Source organism: Phaethon aethereus (assembly GCF_964289735.1).
Source record: "Phaethon aethereus genome assembly, chromosome: 15".
NCBI classification, from domain to species: Eukaryota; Metazoa; Chordata; class Aves; order Phaethontiformes; family Phaethontidae; genus Phaethon; species Phaethon aethereus.
Genome location: NC_138591.1, coordinates 15,329,979 through 15,348,867, shown reverse-complemented (window position 1 = coordinate 15,348,867; position 18,889 = coordinate 15,329,979). Strand labels below are relative to the sequence as shown.

Below are 18,889 nucleotides of genomic sequence, written 5' to 3'. Positions count from 1 at the left end.
CCAGGGATGGGGGAGATGTCATGTTCAAATTTGAAAGCCGAGTTGTGTATCGAGCCTACAAACACTGCAGCTGCTGGGAGCGTGGCCTATCCAAACTGCACCTGTGGTGCAGTCCGTCCAAGAGGTCTCAGACCACCTGGGCCGAATCTGAGCAGCGTATCAAACCAAAACTACCTTTTCACCACACAAATGTAGTGAGCCCTGTATAGGTGCTCTGGTTTTGTAGCTCTGTATCATTCAACGTATTCCAATGTGGGTAAGATGAGAAAAGAAAAAACAGCTTTCAATTGCTATCTTGCTTTACTCTGTGTTTAAGTTACTGTTAGGAATCTTACTGTAATCTATTTACTACTTCATGTTCTGGTGAATTGGCATAGGGGTCACAAACCACATTATTTTTTTCAGCTTTAAGTAACTTTAAGTTAGAAAATGTAAAACTGAAGCTTCAAATCACATTTTTAATCTCTGAAAAATAGATGTGGTGGCATTCGTATGTTTTTTTTCAATCAGCAGCAAGCGTATTAATCTCAGCGCAGGCTAAAAATTCTTAGTACAATTACAGTACATGTCTATTTTTGAAAAACTTAAATTACTTTAAAAAACGTTATTAATATTTAAACAGACACTCTGGAGAGGCATTCGTGTTTCTGAAATTATTCAGATTGCGTGGTAGATATTTATTACGCACATTTCACATGATCTCTGCTGTTTTCACTATGCGTCTGCTTATGAACATTTTTACATTTGGTTAATACCCTGCAAGCCACATGATGACATGGAAGTGAGGTGGGAGAAAGCAGTTGCATACTGTCCTGTAGTATTCTTACTTTCTGTCACAAATGTAGTCGGCAGAGATATAATAACAAAAAAAGCTCAACTGATCTTAGTTTTCAAAACATTTCCTTTTTCAGCTCTGTAAGAATGTTCCATCACATTTGCTTTATATTTTGAGTTGGCGATTTGTGTCTCCTGTGCTGAAATTTTGGTTATGGAAGGAAAAAGAGAATCTAGAATCGCTTGCTGTCAGAAAATGCAGTTGTACTGAGTACACTGGAGAAGACCCAGGAGTAAACATACGCAAAGGTTTTAATATATGTTATTTGTCACCGTGCTTATTTCAGTCTATGAATTGAAAATCGACTTCAGTTTTTAAATGCAATTTTTATCTCTCTGTTCTTCCTCATTACCCAGAAAAAATGTATTGTTAGTTCTTGGGATGGAGAATAGGAGGAGGAGCCATACTACGTATAGGAATTTATTGTGGTCATAAAGGATGCAAAATGCGATTGCAGCTATAGTAGCAATACCTCTGCAGATAAGAGAAAAATCCTAAATCTTCCAGCTGTGCTGCAGGGAAATATTTAATTACGTGCTTTGTGTGAAGTACATCAGCAATTTTCCTTATTTTATTATTCAGTAATAAAAAATATTAGTATTGCAGATGTGTTTGGAATTAAGCACATAATTGTCAGTTTGGGGACTAATGCGCCAAACTTGTGTATTTCCCCATGACGTATTTTTGTGCTTGCTTGCCTTATTTTTATACTTTCTTGTTAATATTTTAAACAATATTGTTATTTCTGGACTGCAAACCTGTATTCTGGTTGTTTTTTTAAAATTAATTTTCAGAAATAAAACTCACTGAGAAAAAGATGTGAAATAAGGCAGACTAGCCTTTACAAATTGAAGAGTAATCCAAATTGCTATTTTACTACTATTTTCATGTTACCTCTGCCTGGATTAAGAACAAAGCTGTAATATAGGGCTGCTCTGGACTTTTATTAACCACTTTCTTTGTGTGGAATTAATTTGTTCAGGAAGGAATATTAATCAGCTGAGGTGAAAGAAAATTGATTTTTACAACACCTTTCATGTGTTGCATTCTGTAGTATTAGCTTCGTGAGACTCTTTGAGTGTTTATAGGTATTACAAAATATTTAAAACTTGATATATTGAGGTACTTGAATGGGTTTCAGACATTAGAGATTTATATTGAGATTATATTGTTATCAATCTGGTATTTGACACATTAGAAAGGAAATATATGCTTTATTCTCAGGATAGCTCTGCACAGAACTCTTTTGTCTGACACTGGAGAGGAACTGATAAATGTAATGAAAAACCCCAAGACTTTGAAATAATGCTGTGACATTAAAGGTAAAATTTGTAGAAATGGCAGTTTCACAAATATATTGAAAGTTGCAAAAAGCATTCAGAATCGTGCAAGAAATCAGAAACACTCTAGTTTGGTGGGTATTTTGCGTCTGTGTTCAAGCTATCGGTCAAAGTTACCAGCCGTTGCAGAAAATCCCCAAGAAATGTGATACTGAAGTATTTCTCCCTTGCAGTGCATGTATTATTGCACTAACTACTACTAACAACGAACTTTGCCATGAAATAAAAGGACAACCTAGAGAAGGCAAAAATATTGAGAAATCAAATCCCAAGACATACTATGCAGTTCCCTTTTAAGTTATATGTCTTAAAATTTTTTATAAGACCCTGCATAGTATGTAGGAGCATAGTTTACTCCCTTTCTGTAGATGTAATGTAGCTGGTTTTGTTGTTGCCATCCTACATTCATTTTAGCAATGAAGGTTTTAAAGATTTTTACTGTAGCCTTTTGATTTTGTAGCTATTTCTAATATTCTGGAGTTATTAATCTGGATTTTGTAGTTCAAATGTGTCAGAGTATGATAAATAGAATACTGCAGGGAGTTCCTTAAATTTTTTGTCTTTGGCTTTGTTCAGAGAGAATTGCCACTTTTTATCAAATTGAAGTGTTTTTTCGGTTTATTTAGTAGCATAATACCAGCTGACCTGATTGTATCAACCACATTCTCATTTATCGGTGATGTCTTACACAAGCGGCGTATTTGTGTTGCATTGGAAGTACTCACTGAGTTCTGTGGAGTCTGAAAACAGCCACCTGTATTTTTCTGCAAGCTTTAGCTGTTATTTGCAAAAGAAGTCTGCCTCAGTGAGGATGATGGTGAAATACTTCTTGAAGGCCTAAGTCAGGTCCTTGTCATTCAGTAATAGTGGAGGCATGAAAAGAAATCCCCGTTGTGTAAAGATCAGGTAGGGAACTTACATTTAGCTAATTACTTTGTTTCCCAGAGGCAGGAATTAGAGATACCTTTAAGCTCCAAGAAGTCAGTGTTACTTCTTTCTGGAGCAGAGATCCTGTCTAACTCCTGTCTTCTCGGCTCCCACCAGCATTCGCATTCTCCTTGAAAATTCTGTTTCCATAACTTCTGGCTGTTCGCAGCATGCTTCTGCCACACCTTTCTTTCCAGGTGTGTTAAATAAGCTATATTTACATTGCGCAACTAAATACTGTCTGTTATAATGCCATGTCTCTAAGCAATTGTAAATGAGACTTATAATTTATAAATTGTAAGTGTCCACTACCTAGCGAGATTTTCTTAAAGTCCTGTATTGTTTGAAAAATAGTGTGTTTCAGAATGAGCTGCTGCTGATGTCCTGGATTGAACCTTTCCCAGTTTCAGTTTGGTTGTTTCCAGTCTTCCCTCCTGTAACTCCAAACCCACTGGGACCATGGGAGTTACTCCCCCAGTGCTCAGCAGAAGTCCACGCGGATGTCTTTTGATAAGTGCAAAACAACTCCTGATAACTTGTTTTCTTTCACATTTCTTATACGAAGGAAAAATTGTAAAATAAAATGCAGATATAAGAAAATAGAATTCAAAGTTACCACTCTTAATTACAAATACATAATATACACCGACTGCAAAAGAGGTTACTGTTTTCTCTTTCTGTGACATGCACGGTTTGCGTATCAAAATTATTTTTAATGTGTTTCAATTTTTAAAAAAATAGGGAAAATATTTTGATATTGGTATTGAACTGTGGTCTTGATTTGTAAACAGTCTTATCAGGTTTACTTTATTAAAAAAAACATTCAAGGATACCAATACAATGCAATTTGTTACTGTGTGTTCTAAACTCTAGAAAAACAGTATTTTTTAAATCTAGTGATAGTAATTTTCTCCTAGACAGTGTGGTCAATGCATGCTTTCCTAAAGCGAATTGACTAATGGAAAAAATGTAATTCTACCTTTTAAAACTTGCGTTAGGTTTCTTGGTTTTGAGGTTTTTGCCTCACGTAAAACATTTAGGGTCTTGGAGCATTGCCACTCTGTTCTGCCAAATGAAGTTAAGTTTTGAAAGTGTTTCCAGAATGCTTCTGTATAGTGAAAATCCTCACTTAATACGTTCTTAGTGAAGTTGTATTTGGGACAACTCATTCTGTGTAGATTGTTGCTCCTGTATCAGTATGGTAGGGGAGTAGCTCAGAAATGAGTTGTTAGTCATTCCACACCCGTACCGTCTGTTAATGCTGCTGATGTTCACTGGTTGCCGCCAGTGTGTGAGAAACAGGTGCCACTCTAATAATCAAAATTAATACCCTTCATTAATGAAAACGACTGAGGGAAGGCAGTATAAACAAGTTAATTTTCTCTCTGTTTTCAGAAGTTTGATTTATTTTTTCTTCTGATGTCTCCACCCCTGTTTACCGTAAGCATTACCTTTATGAGTTTGGAGAATGGGCTTGCAAAACCATTTTAGATTACATCAGTGCACTATCCTGTAATCAGCGGAAATGAAAGTTTAGTTGAAGAATACAGGCTGATGTGTTGATTCTTCATGTTTCTAACCAAAGATGTTTATTCACTTCACGAAGAAGTAGGTTTTTTTTAAACTCTTTGCTAGTACCAAATAAGAAAATCCGAGATAAATTTTTCTTCAACATTGCTTGTTTTCATTTCAAAATTGTGTAATCTTAATATGTAACTTACAATCGCTTGGGCATAGACCTTCTAAACTCGTATTTGGAAAATGAGGATGTATTTTAGTTGTGGTTTTCGTATCATTTCGTATGCCTTTATTCACCTCTGACACTTGTTAGTGGAGCACTACTGTTTTTCTTATGCTTGAATAATAGCACATCATCTCAGTTTTGCTTCATGGTGCTGAGGAAAATGTGCAAAGATGCAGCACATTGCTGTCATACCATTAAAAAGATATTTCTATTCCAAGGAAGTACAAGCAGCGCATTCCTTTTGCAATAAAAATGCTAGCTTGATTGAAAAAATGTTTCCTACAAAGAAACAGCTAATTACATTGGTAGCACATTAACAGAATATGTAACTTGAGTAAAGATGCAACAATAAATCAAATAAAGTCATCATATAAATTGAAGCATCTTTGAAAAGTAGCACAACAAGTTGGCTGAGTGTGTTATTTAATACCAACTTAATATCACAACAGCGAAGAGTAAGACAGGTAATGTACGTCAAAATATTAATTATATGGATTCATGCTATAGCTTATAATAAATGCTTACTTACTGCTTCTCTGCAAGGGAATGGCTGATAGAAGTTAAAGCATAACATCTTGAATTATTCATAAGTATCTGAATTATGATGGGTAGATCTAAGTGATACCCAGAAGAGCTTTAATATTCAAACAGGACAAAGACATTTTATCAGTTCTCTGAAAGTTGTGGATATGAGATTTGAATCATTCTTTCCTGCACATGTTTTTCAAGCTACAAACTACTGTGCTATAATTTTGAAAAAAGAAAATAATTATGTTTTGGTTTAGTAGGCTAGATCTTTATCCTGTTTTAAAATCAGGAAAAAAGAGCAGAAAACAATTCAGAAGAATTTCTAAAACGTTTTACAAGGTGAGATAAAAAGAAAAAAGGATTAATATCTTGCCATGATTCCTTTAGACAAATCACTGTCCAACAGCAACCAGGATCTGATGCTTTCAGGGTGGCTGCTCTCAGTGACAAGTTACTGACCCATTTTTAGTTTGTCCTGGTAAAATTCCATTTAAGCAAGCAGTTATCTCATAGTCCTTCCAATAATTTTTCCAACCCCTATAAAAGGTGAAGACACATTGCACTGCATCCAGGCAGAATTTGGTTATTCCATAGGGGATTACGTGACTCAGGCTGCGATTTGCTGCTTTTAGCAAATGCGACAGTTGTTTTGAATCAGTTCTTGGGAGTGTACTTTTTGATGAGTTGGGAATTAAAGATAATAATTTAACCATTGTATTTGGCAAATACTGTAGGGCACTTGGTAACTCAGCTGGAAGTTGTGACAGTTACACAGTGAACAGCAGCTCCTGACCTGTTGACTCGCACGACTGTCGGCACGGGCTGCTGCCCCTTCTCCCCGTTCCCGTAGGAGAGGGTCAGTAGCTGGAGCACGGGCACGTTCCCAGCACCGCTGGGTTAATTGCTCTTGGGCAAAGGACAGCAGAGCAGCTTTTCAGGAGTAATAGATTAGTTTTGAGAAAATTCTGTCTTCTAAAAGTTACTAATACTGCATTAAAACGACAATCATTTTGGCAATAAGGATTGTTCAGATACTCTTGTTTTGAAGCAGCGTGGAGGGCGATTTTGAGAAGCGTGCATTTTTAGAATTGTTTTAACAACTTCATCCTCAATTTGAGCTCACGTTGCGGCACTTTATCTGCACTAACCAAAGAAAGATACTGATCTGTTGCTTGGCATTGGAGATGATCTTTTTCTAAGGGTCAATCAAGAAATCTGTGAAGAGGAGAATTTATTTTTTGTGGGAGTAGAGAAGCTTCATTTATGTATTTATTTTGAGAAGCAAATGCTGATTTTGAATTAAATTCCTGAGAAATGTCGCTTTGGCCAAAGAGAGAATAAGAATGGACAGTAGTTTAAGCTGCAGCAATCATATTTGTATCACAGATTTTGAGATTCAGGCTGTGTCTTTATTCCATCCCCGTATTGAAAATAGTGTCATTTTCATTGTAACTACATATCGTGTATACCAAATTGCAGTGTGCTGTGGTCAGTTGTGTCCTGTGTCCAGCAAAACCTCAGATCCTGAGCGACGTGGGCAGGCGGCCGGAGCCGGACCCCAGCCGAATCCCCGTACAGCTCGGGAAGGGGGAGCAGCAGGCGGCTTTTGCAGGATGCGTAGCACAGGGTGGGAGCTCGAGCGTCCATTCCTTACCTTACGGTGCAAGGAATAGAACTTGACTTCTTGTAGTGCTGGCTGTCTTGGTGCATACGGAATGTAAATGAAACAGAGATGGGATTAAACGTGTAAATTGGGAATTGTTGTGGAAGGCGGTTGCGCAGGAAAACTGGCAAATATACGGGGAAGACTATGAAGTGTTAATAATGGGAGTAATGTGAGGCTGCAGTATGAAGAATCATTGCACGAGGTGAGGCTCGTCGTTTCCAAAGGTAATACGGGGAGTAGGAAAAGAAACGGAATAATTTAAATACGAAAGGCAATGAAATGGAATGAATCAAAGTATGACTAACCAACTGATTTAGTGAGATGTAGTTAAGCTGGATGCAATGTGATTTTAAACAAAAGGGGTAGATTTAGCAATAGAAATGGAGACGTTCAAAGCAAAATACAAAATAAGACAGATTCTAAGCGGAGCTGATGTTTAGTAACAACATTTCCAGTGTAAAAACTGCTAGGCATTTAAGTATGATTTTATTAATTTTAAACCACCTCCTACATACATAAACATTCATATAACCAAAAAAAAAGAGGGAACAAGTTGCCATGTTATTGTAATCTGAGATAAACACTGAAAGGGAAAAAATAAATGGGCCATGACTTTCCAGTGTCACTGAAAAATAAACAATGAATATTTTGCTGTGATCTAAGTAAAGTTGGGGAAAATAAAAGATGAGTAAGAATGAGAGAGAAAAAATTAAAAGTGTATTTACACTGGTATTTACTACCTAGAAGCTAGAAGCTTGTTCTACATGATGGGCAGCAAAATAAAATAGACTGGAGTTTATGAAAGGGTATTAGTAATTGCCACTTTTTGGTGACCTAATAGTGGACTAATTAGACCACTGGTTAGATACAATGTTTGAGTAATATCTGTCAAGGTTTTAGATCCTTTTTAGTGATTTTAGCTTTCTCAGATGACATACTAAATGCATGCCATGGATTACCTGAAATTTAGGGAAATTCTTCAATGGTTTAAAGAGTGGATTTCTGGCTCAGTGGATTTGGCCCAGCAAAAACAAAATGTATACTTTGTTTGATGTATTTCTATGACTGATTAGCAAGGCAAAGACTGCATACAGAATGTGCCTGTATTGTAATAAAATATGTGTACTTCTTTACCGATATCTACATATAGAATAACATTTTCTCATTCCGTTGTTTCCCTCACTAAATGGGAAGTACTGTTGTTTATTTTTAAAAAGGAAAAATCCTGATTCTTTTTTAGATTAAGAAAATATTCAAAATGAGCTCTTGCACTGAGAATTTGTATGCTGAGCCTGTCAGAGTGTGAATCTTTATTATTACTGAGCTTTATCCTTGAGTACATAGCTTGCAATTCAGTTTGAATATTAAGTGTCAGGCTCAAATGCACTGGAGAGAGATTTGCAGCAGCCAGCAGGTTCCTGTTCCAACCTTAGAAGCCTTTGACCTCTCTCTTCATTGATAAGTGGTCTTATTTCACGTGTCAGCTTACTGTTGTGAAGCTCCCGATGCTGTGAGTGATGGAGAAGGTGCCATTATCTGAAATTTGTGGGGTTTGTAGTACACTAGGAAAGGTTACAGATGAAGAAAAAGATGTGTGGAAGTGGTCGTTCAGAAATGTGGAGGAAAACATGCGATGCTTAAAAATCTGATTCTTTTTCTACTTGGATGTAGCACACCTAGAAAGAACTGTAGTTTAAAAAAAGAAAAGAAAAACACCTTTTTTTTGTTTTTTACAAACTGTAAATCTGGGAGGAATGGTTCTGCAGAGATGTATTGTATGTGCTTGGGTTATAGGTTGCATCATTTATACTTGGGCTTTTTGGTCCTTTTCCTCCCATGAAAATCAAAATTTGATTAGCACAGGCAGAAATGTTTTGTAGCGTGTTGCTTTTCGGGAAAATCTACGTTTTTTTCCTTGACACAGCTATGCTTGCTGCTTTCTTCTGATCAGAGGTGAGCACTTGAACTGCAGTGTGGGGTCTGATGGACTTTCTCTGTACTATGACTTTAGACTTTGCAATCATAATCAATTATACGCAGCTGGAAACAACAACAAATAATTCTTTTGAAAAGAGACCCAGCCCAAAGTTCTTCTGTTTGATGTAAAATAACTTCTTTATTAAAGGCAGCTGTAGTCATTTTACCTAGCAGGAGTAAATCTACAAACATGGAATATTTATTTTATTATACTGTTTGCTTCTTTTTCATACTGAAATCTTATTTCTTCATAAACAGTAAGAATACTTTCGATAAAATTGGTAAAGATACTTCATGTGCAAAGATAGATATAACTTTTGCCTTATCTATAGAAATAGGCCTGTGGCGGGTCCCACAAACTGTGTCTGGAATCCAGCAGGGATTATGTGGCAGCTGGTGGGAAGGCTGGGCCCTTTCAAGACCCGATAATCTTCCTGAAGGCAGCTTTCCTGAAGATCGGTGACTGTCAGCTAACCCGTCCCACCCTCTGTCCATCCAGTGTGTCAAAGCATGCTTGTGTTTTTCCACGGTGATAAAAATTTCTTTGGATCAGGAGATGTGGAGTGTGTACTCGAATCAGATTTTTCATCCGCAAGAAACGTGCTTCTGTCCGTGGAATGTGCTGTACCCTCTGACTGTAGTTTTTCTGCTAGCGCTCGTAACCGCTGCACGCCATTGCATTGCTCCCAGTGTGTTACCTTTTCCTGAGCACGGTAGCAGATGCAGCGTAGAGTTGAGCTGTTTCTGTAAGAATAATCATGTCATAAATCACAAAGCTGTTGGATAAACCACCTTTTTTCCTTTAGGCAACTTTATTTTCCCTTGTTGTGGTCGTTAGTTTCAGATGGTATTTATTAACATTTAGAGCTCTTAAGCAATGTCAACATTTTCATTAAAAAAGAAGAAAAAACTGGGCAAATTGCCCATTCTGTTCTCTACATCTGAAATATCTTGCAAAAGTGCATTGCTTATACAGACATGATTCATGTCTTGACCTATGATAGAGAACCACGGGTTTAAAAATGCACACTGTAAAGCCCCTTTTCTGAAGGTATAATGTTCCTGCTTTTTAGTCTCTGTCGGAATCAGGGTATTCAGTGCTAAACACTCACCGCTGAAAGTGATAGAAGGACTTCTGTCCAGATGCCATTGATAACCGTTAAGCCTTTTCCAAATTACTTGGTTATTTCTGCATCTTCTTTGAATCACTTGTTAACTTGAATTTGTGATAAAAAATCTTTCAGTCTAACGGGCATATGGGTGCATTACCATGGTTAAGGATATGAGTAATCTTGCTGACGTTTGTGGAGTTATTGTACCTCCTCAAGAGCTTTGGTAGATCAGTCTCTGTTGCAAGAGAGTGGGGAGAAAAGAAAAAAGAAAAAAATGAAGAGAAGTTCTAAAATTGTTATTTGTTAAGTAGTAGGTAGGATGACTAGTAATAGAGAAACTTGGTGCCTGGGACTGTGCCACTTTCCTGGACCGACGGGGGAGCTGATTTTCCCGGAGCGGTAGGCTCACGTGCTTGGAGTGAGCTGTCTTTGCAGCCAAAGTTTTGAAAGATCCTTTCTTTTAAGGGAATTCTAAAAAGCTGTTCAAGAACTTACGCTAATAAAACAGGCAATATATGAAGTAGAGGGTTGGTTTGGTTGGTCTTGTTTGGATTTTTTGGGGTTTGGTGTTTTGATTGGGTTTTTTTGTTTGGTTTTTGGAACAGCTGTTGAAAATATTTCTGAAGAAGCAAACCAATTTTTATTACTTTTTCAGTGTATGTTTTTCAGTTTTTTCATTGGTCTTGAATAATTTCCAAAGTTTAGTTTTCGTTCTTCTTGTATACAGAGGTAGTTTTTACCTGTGTGTGTTTTATACATCAGGAATAGCTAAAGATGTGGCTGAATTTTTGGCTTGGCAGCCTTATGTTACCAAGAGTGCTTTGAGGTAGTCGCATAAACGTAACTCTCACAGTTCTGTTTTATTGCACCCGTCTCTCTCCATCGTTGGTCCAGACTATGGCTGGTAAAAAAAAAAAAATAAAAAAAAAAAGATAACGAAAGGATCTTTGAATGTCACTGCCAGTATTACAGATTTTTTTTTTTCTCCTTTTGAGCTGTGAGTTCTGGAAGTCTGATATGTGCAATAATGCAATACATGCAGTGGTATTGCTCACTCTCTACTTTGGGCAGTTTGATCGGTGTTTTGCAGGTGAAGATGCACATTTTAACATTTTTTGTAGTAGCATGAAATGAGAGTAGGAGATGTTCCAAGAAAGCAATGGAGATAAATTATATTAGGTCGTGATAAAACCCATGGTCATTATTACTAATGACTAATATTTTGACAGCAGCTAGTGGTGTTTGTAATTACAGTAATACTATTCTAATATGAGGAGAGGCTTGGTAGTCTGGCAAAGTGCTGACAGTTTGATGCCTTCTCTTTAAAGGTTGGAAGCACTGAAGACTTTACTCAGTGACTGAGAATGCACACAATCACAGTAATTGATGCAAGGCATTTTTGGTGCATAGCACTGTAAAAATATAACTTGACTAGTTGTTTGTGGTTTGTTTTTTTTTTCCCCAGAACTCTCTGATTTGACATAAAGAAGTAAAAACATTTCTAAAAACTACTAAAGCAAGAATGATTCTCTATTATATGAAGATTGGAAAGGAGGCAAATATGTGAACAGACCACAAGTTTTTCAGGTTAAACCCTCTAAAATGGTACTTCTTTTTTGAGAATTTCATTAGGAGTCTGTGTGAAAGAGAATTGACTTTTGTTCCTGTGCTGAGGGGTGTTGCCTGTGGAGGACAGGCAGTCACCACATGGCATGATTTCTGTGCAGTCTGTAGAAACATGCTGATTGTATTCTTGGCACTGCCACCATTTAGGCAGGAAGATACTTTGTTTTTTTAAGTTGGGCTTTTTTTATAATTTTGTGAGAGGCTGACGTTGTTCCTAAAGGACTATTTAGTATGTTGTAGAAAACAATTTAAATCTATTTCTTCATTGAACAAGTATTCAATTATGAAACAGAAGACTAAAATATTGTTAGGAGTATAATCAGTGAAGTACATCACTGCTTTTTTTTGTTTTCCCTCTTACTGTCTCTCCCACGGTCCAGTTGATATCTTCATGTCTTGTTGGGACATTAATCTCGGTAATGGCAATGGAATGATACGTATTTTTGAAAAATGGATCTGAAATGAAACACTCAGTGAAGAAGTCGGTAGTGAGGTTTTGATGCCATTTGTTACGTCAGCCACATCTGCATCCAGATTTCCTACCTTACTGTGATTCCATTTGTCCTTTCCCAATATTTCTTTCAGTTTAATAATGTGTTTACTGTTATACTTAATACTACAGTTTTTATGCTGAAAATATTTAAACGTCTGCATGCCCTCAGTCACATGAATAACCATTTTGAACTCAGTGGCTTACCTCATATTTTAAAACGTAGGTATTTATTTAAACATTCTGGCAGTTTCAGTCATCTCCTCAGGTAGGCGGATATACCTTGTAGATGATGGTTTTATCTCAAATGAGAGATGGAAATAGAAGCAAAGATAGTTTGGGGATATCACAGTCTTCCTCAACTGCAGCCCGTACAATGCTGCTCTACTGTACGGCCCAGAGGAGGCAGAGAACTCCATGCATAGCTTGCACGATGTTTTTTAAATAATCAATATTTTAACAAATCCATGGCATTTTTTACCTCTGTCATACAAGGCAGCTACAAATGTGGTGGTTGTTACGATCTCCATCGTACAGGTGAGAAACTGTATATGTTTCAGTTAATATGTTGAAGTTCTTACCCGTTACTGGTCTCTTGTTGTCACATTGCACGCAATGCTTACTGAGGGCATAGCCCTGGAGATAGGAAAGTTGTACGGCAGAATGGTTTGCAGAGGTCCAGGACAGGGCTGAAATCAGTTCTGTTCCTATCTTTCAACTGTCTCTCGTCATTTACAGCTATAAGCATACAGAACAGAGTATCAGCCAACAAACATAATTCAGAGCGCTAACATTTGGCCTTAATATTTCAAATACGTTCTTATGCCAAGAACAGCTATTCAGTCTCAAATGCCATTTGGACAAATCCCTAGTCACATTCATCAAATCTCAGTATTTGTCTTCCTATCATGAAGAAAACTTCCATGATTCTGGCATGCAGAAATACTCCTTGGAGTCCAAATGTGCTGGATGCTATTTTATTTTTGAGACAATGATTTACTTAATTTTGACAGATCAAACATTTAAACCTCATAGAAAATCATCTTCACAGGACTTCACAGTATTCTTCATTTTACAGTGAATATTTCCAGAATATTATTCTTTGCAGTGAATACTGTGTATGCTATATACACATTCTTGACTGTACTTTTGGTGCAATTGGTTGTACTTTTCCCTTCTACACAAAACTTTACTCTTGACATTATATCAAATTTTTTCTAGTCCTTGAATTTCTTCTGTATCTACTTCACAGAGTACAGACTGTGCTTAGTGCTTCGTTCTTTTGCAGATTCTTTTTCTTTAGAGAATCGACCCAGGGCACCTTGCTTCCATCCTGTTCTTGTCACACAGACAACATTCCCTGGCGACACCGGGCCGCCGTTCCGTCACAGCAGCAGCACTCCTAAGAGGAAAAGTGAATCAATGAGAATCTTAACACAAATCTGTCGTGAGGCTGGTGATTGTGATGGGTTTGACTGCCAGGTTCAAGCACCGTGATTTCAAGTGTAGACATCCTAGGGCCTGCTTGTCAGCTGCCTGCTCCTGAAGAGGAGGCAGCCAGGAGCCAGGTCCTTGCCACTCCCCATGGGGCGCAGCCCTGCTGGGTCTAAACATGGAGAGCAGAGCCAGGTCCTGGAAAGAGGGCTTGTCCATCGACAGCCCCAGGCGAGGCGGTGGACCAGGCTTGGGATCCGTCTGGGGAGTCCAGTCAGGAGCAGCCGTTCGCTGGGACAGAGAGGACAGCGGTGAGGTGGCAGAGTGGGTCTGAAGTCCACACAGGAAACGGGACTAAAAGACAGACCGGAGAGAAGATGCAACATAGGTCTAGGAGGTCAACCCGGGAGACAGGCTGCCTACAAGCCATGTCTGAGGTCCATCCAGGGCTGGAGATGGGTAACCCCATGGTATAGTTTAGGCTAGGGGCCAGAGCCTGAGAAACAATATTTTTTTCCGTTGTGGTAAGAAACCCTGTTTGGTCAAATATTCATTGGAATGATCACATTTCAAAAAAACACCAATAATACGGTGATGCTCAAGACATGATTAAATTTAATGGTAAAAAAAGTGCAGCTAGAAATGTGCAGTAAATGGTTTCAATGTACCTCTTCTAAGGCTAATCAATGCAGTGAGATTCTCTGTCGAGTATGCTAGAATAAATATCAAATATAGTTTATTATATTCCCGTTGCATTTCTTTTTTTTTTCTCCCTTCCTCTTTTTTTAACCTGATGTTCTAAGGATTTCCTTTTAGTGCCTACGAACATCTCCTTTTGACAGACAGTGCAGATTAAAAGATACGGCTAGGCAAAGGAAACTGGAACCCAAATATGCCCCCTGGGTTTTCATTTACAGTTCGAAGCTACAGACACAATTACTGCTGACAGAAATTCAGGAGCCAGTGGCAGAGTGCATGTGGCAGTAGACTCATGCCAGGCAGTAATTGGGAAGATTATTTTTAATCAGAGCATATCCTACAGCCCAAACATTAGAAATCTCTTGTAAGGCTGACAGGAAATTAAACTGAGACCAAACAAAAAAAGCCTCAAAATAGAAGTAATATGGTTAGAAGTCTAACGATGGCAAAACTCACTGCTTGTTGCAGTTGGCTGTCATCTAAAGGGAATGACTTTTAACTTGCAGCAACAGATATCATTGTTTAATTGCATTTTTAGAACAGAATTAAAAAAGATCAGATTAGATAAATTTATACATAGGCTTTTGATAAAGGTGTGAAGCAGTAGGTGTTAAGTCAGGCTTAGTAACTGTGTATATATATTAGTACTAATTTTTATTTTTCCTTTGGGTTTTTTTTGTTGTCTTTTATTAGTTAATATAATGCTTAAGGGAGATACTTCTGTGGAAAAATAATATAATGTCTGGGATACTCTTGGAATGCCCAGGTATGGTAACTCTTTACGGAGCCTGAATGGCTTGGGGCTCTCCTCCTCAATGACCCTGCACAATAACCTCTGTTTGTTTGGGCTGCCTGCCTTGAGGGAGGAGAGACCAGGGTATTCTTAGTACTTGTCTACACACCTGAAATTTTCACCTGAAAACACAACTTTTCCATTGTTAAGTGAATCTTCAAACATCATGTTCTCTGCCAGACTTTTACTTACGTACTTAGCAGGATGACTTCTAGTTGCCTCTCGTTTTCCTGTGCTCAGAAAAGGAGGACTGGAGCGCTGCAGAGTGGTAGCTCAGCTGTTGCTCTGGAGAAGGGTGTTGCTGTTCTTGTATATATGCCTGTCAGACACGAATGTTGTAATACCAGATACAAGCAAAATGTTGCTAATCGTGTATTTCTTTCTGTGTGATAGGAGTGCAAAACAAGAGCCTACTTCATGTTTTGCCAAGATATATGACAGTTGTGGAAAAGAAAATTTAGTGCTAAAAATGCACATCTTGCATTTCTCCATGAGGCTGCTTTTAGCTGTGTGGACAGTCTTAATGACATGTCACGTCAGTACAAAAAATAATAAGCTGTAACGTCAAAGTCCATCATAGTCAACTAGGTTATCTTGAGGCTTGTAAATAGGATTTTGTCAGAATGTAGGGTTCTATTCAACAAAATTATTAGCATTTTTCAGCTATATTTCCTTCTACTGAAAATTACTTCATGTAATCATATGAATATGACTGAAAAGTCTTGCTTGTTCTTTAGATATTGCCTGAGTAGCTAGATAGCGTATCAAATATACTTCATAATGTGTGCAGTTTTTGCAAAGTGGTCTACACAAGACCTGGAAATACAGTAATGTTCTGTGTGATAGGCGGCAGAACTTCGTCCTTCTCTGGGCGGTTTGCAAGAGTCTCCGGGCGCACCGCACAAGGAGCTTTCCGTAGCTGGCCTGCGTTACGTAGGATGGCTGCGCTGGTTCAGGCAAGCTAGTATACGGGCTGGGTATTTCTTTGGTTGGGGAGAAATCGGTACAAACCTTTGTCAAGTTGGTAAACATGCCACCCTTCCTTTTGTCCAGCAGTATAGTGAGAAAGTACCTTTGGCGGTGGTACGGAGCGCGGGGCTGAGGGTGGAGTCCCACTCGTGTTACGGCAGGTGCCTCTAGAGCGATTGCTTTGAGGAAATCCTCTCTTCGCTTGTCGTATTCAGATTGCGAAGCATTTTAAAGAATGTCTGCAGTCAGGGCATAAAACTTCAATATTTCTATGTGGAGGAAATTCGAGAGGGGTTATACAGTACTGTAAAATTAGGCAAAATGAATAATTACTCATTGGTTTAATATAGCCAAGTTAATTGTTTTAGAAGTAATTATTTTTACAGTTTCTCATGCGTTTGCTCTGATTTAATACAGCAGCGCTTTGTAAATTACATACAACAATATATTCTTACTTTTTCCTGGAGTGGCATATATTCTTAGAATTCTGTACATCTTATTTCTGTGTGTATTCTGCGTTTCCTCAGTCACTAGCATGTGTAACTGCAGGATAAATAAGGAATACTAGGAGTAGCAGTTGGTAGTAAAATGTTTCTAAACGTAATGATAGGTAACATGCTAAGCAGAAAACCTGCTCGGATTGAGTGGTCAGACACAGGTCTTTCAGGAAAGGAAAATTAATGTACTGTAACGTCAGTGAGGTAGTGTTTTAATCACTGTGAAGTCTGAAAAGTGAGAGCTTGCATTTGAAAAATCAGAGTGATTTCAAGTTGTGAAACACAAGTACCCTGATGGAGAAAACCTGAGAGACTTAATGTTCAATTATTCAGTTTGGGTTTGTTGACTGTGAATAAGTTTCATTGTGGTATTATAAGATGGTCCTAAATCAGATGTAATTTTTGAAAATATAGGCTAATTATTTTAAAAATACTTCTCCTTAGAGATTTTTAGGGAGCTCCTTGATGACGTAAATTTACCTTGTGTTATACTCAGAGATATATTTGGTCTCACATGAGGAAACACTACCCAGAAAGGATAAGGTGCAGTAGTTTTAATGTATAGTTTATATGCATATGCAGCCTTCTTATGTGAGCTGCCTTTTCTATAGTATTTTTACATGTGTGTGGTTCATTTTATTTCATAAATAAAAAGAAACTTGTGTTTTCAGCTCAGAAATTGATTAATGTGGGGTTTTTTGGTGGTAAGACAGTTGCAATTACTGCTAGGAGCTTCAGTTGTGAAGTTGGGTCTTACTTTGATAGATTCTGTCCTAATGACGGTCCCTGCTCTAAGGAGACCAAAATGCAAGTATGTTTTCGTTTGCTGATTGTCACTTCCTCAGATTCTGAAGTTGTTGGGGTTTGTTTATCAGTATGTGAGATGGTTGCGATATTACCTGACACGCTTATAGAACATGTTCCTTTCAGATTTTAATTTTTTGTTTAAAATGAGGTCACATATGAGGAATAACATATTTTGTGAAAAAATAGTAAATATTTTTACTGTTTGGGATTTTATTGACGTGGATACAAACTATATTAAATTTACCTACGGAATGTTTTGGTAATACGTAGACCTAGGTGTGTATTTTCTTTGAAGACTCAAAACATGTACAGTCTATTTTCAGGAGTATTTGTATCAGAGTATATACTACCACTTGCACATGGAAATGAAAAATGCATGTAGGGAGAGTCTGCTATGACAAACATGGCCGAGCTTACTGTAACTTCCAAAATTTAACGAATAATTCAGTAAACTATGACATGTCACCAGCTGCTCGTCAGTAGGAAAGACTGGCATGGAATAGAATGTTACCCTACTCCCAGCTATGTGCATGTATAGTATATTTTGGATGGCCCCTTTTGTTTATTTTTATGATCATTTTTCTTTGCAGAATTACTTGAAGTTTTCAGTAGAAGAATACACAAAAAGTAAATCATAGGTGTGTGTTCTTATTGAATCAGAAACCTATACTGGGGAAAACTTGAAACCATGGCATAGTAATTGTATGTCTATTTTAGTAGGTAAGTTCATAATGCAAACATAGAATTTAGGTTTCAGATAAATTGCAAACTGCCTGGAAATTTTTACTGTCCATGGAATGATTAATAAATAGTAACAAAATCTTTGTTGGTATTTGTGAATCAATAAGCAGATTTTGCTGTTCAGCTTTGTGCTGCAATAAAAATACAATTGTGACCCAATTATGTACGCAGTCCTTCTTGCAAAAGCCCAAATAACGCATTATCAATTTCGGGTTTTGTTACAACACTTGGAATCTTAAAGCATATCTTCAGCCTTCCATGAGTGCAGGGCACAAATATGATCTCCTTTGAATGTTGTCTTTCTAGTAAGAATGTATTTTTATGTTCTTAGGAAACTACACAGGAGCCCCATGCAAGTGGTGCCTATTGTTTTCATGATCGGAGCCTTCTTTTGGTAAGTGCACTGACTTTTGTTGTTGTTGATTTAATTTTCCTAGGAATTTGACCAAAATCTCTGTTGTGCTGTCATAATGAATAAAGAAATACTTTGGACTTCTCAACTTGCCATGCTGATGCTGCATCGCAAGTCTAATAGACCCTAAGTACAAGATCTGATACCTTTTAGTCTTCACTGAACAACAACTTGCCATTGACATGCTTCGAAAAGAATCTTCCCTGTTTCTGGCTGTAGGGTAAAGTGCTTTTCTCTTGTATTTCCCTTCTACATCTTAAGGTTATGCCACTGTCGTATTTATTTTATCTTT

The 18,889-nt window shown here is 37.6% G+C and overlaps 1 protein-coding gene across 2 annotated transcripts in view; it reads left to right on the top strand.

Moving 5' to 3' along the window:
* The window catches only part of RBFOX1 (RNA binding fox-1 homolog 1), a gene marked incomplete at both ends in the record, with an annotated part of 1,321,463 nt that overhangs the window by 535,539 nt on the left and 767,035 nt on the right, over positions 1 to 18,889 (top strand). For both annotated transcript variants that reach the window (XM_082006867.1, XM_082006865.1), the window contains one exon: positions 18,517 to 18,579. In XM_082006867.1, coding sequence (XP_081862993.1) covers positions 18,517 to 18,579 — 63 coding nt within the window. The remainder of the gene's footprint in view (positions 1 to 18,516; positions 18,580 to 18,889) is intronic.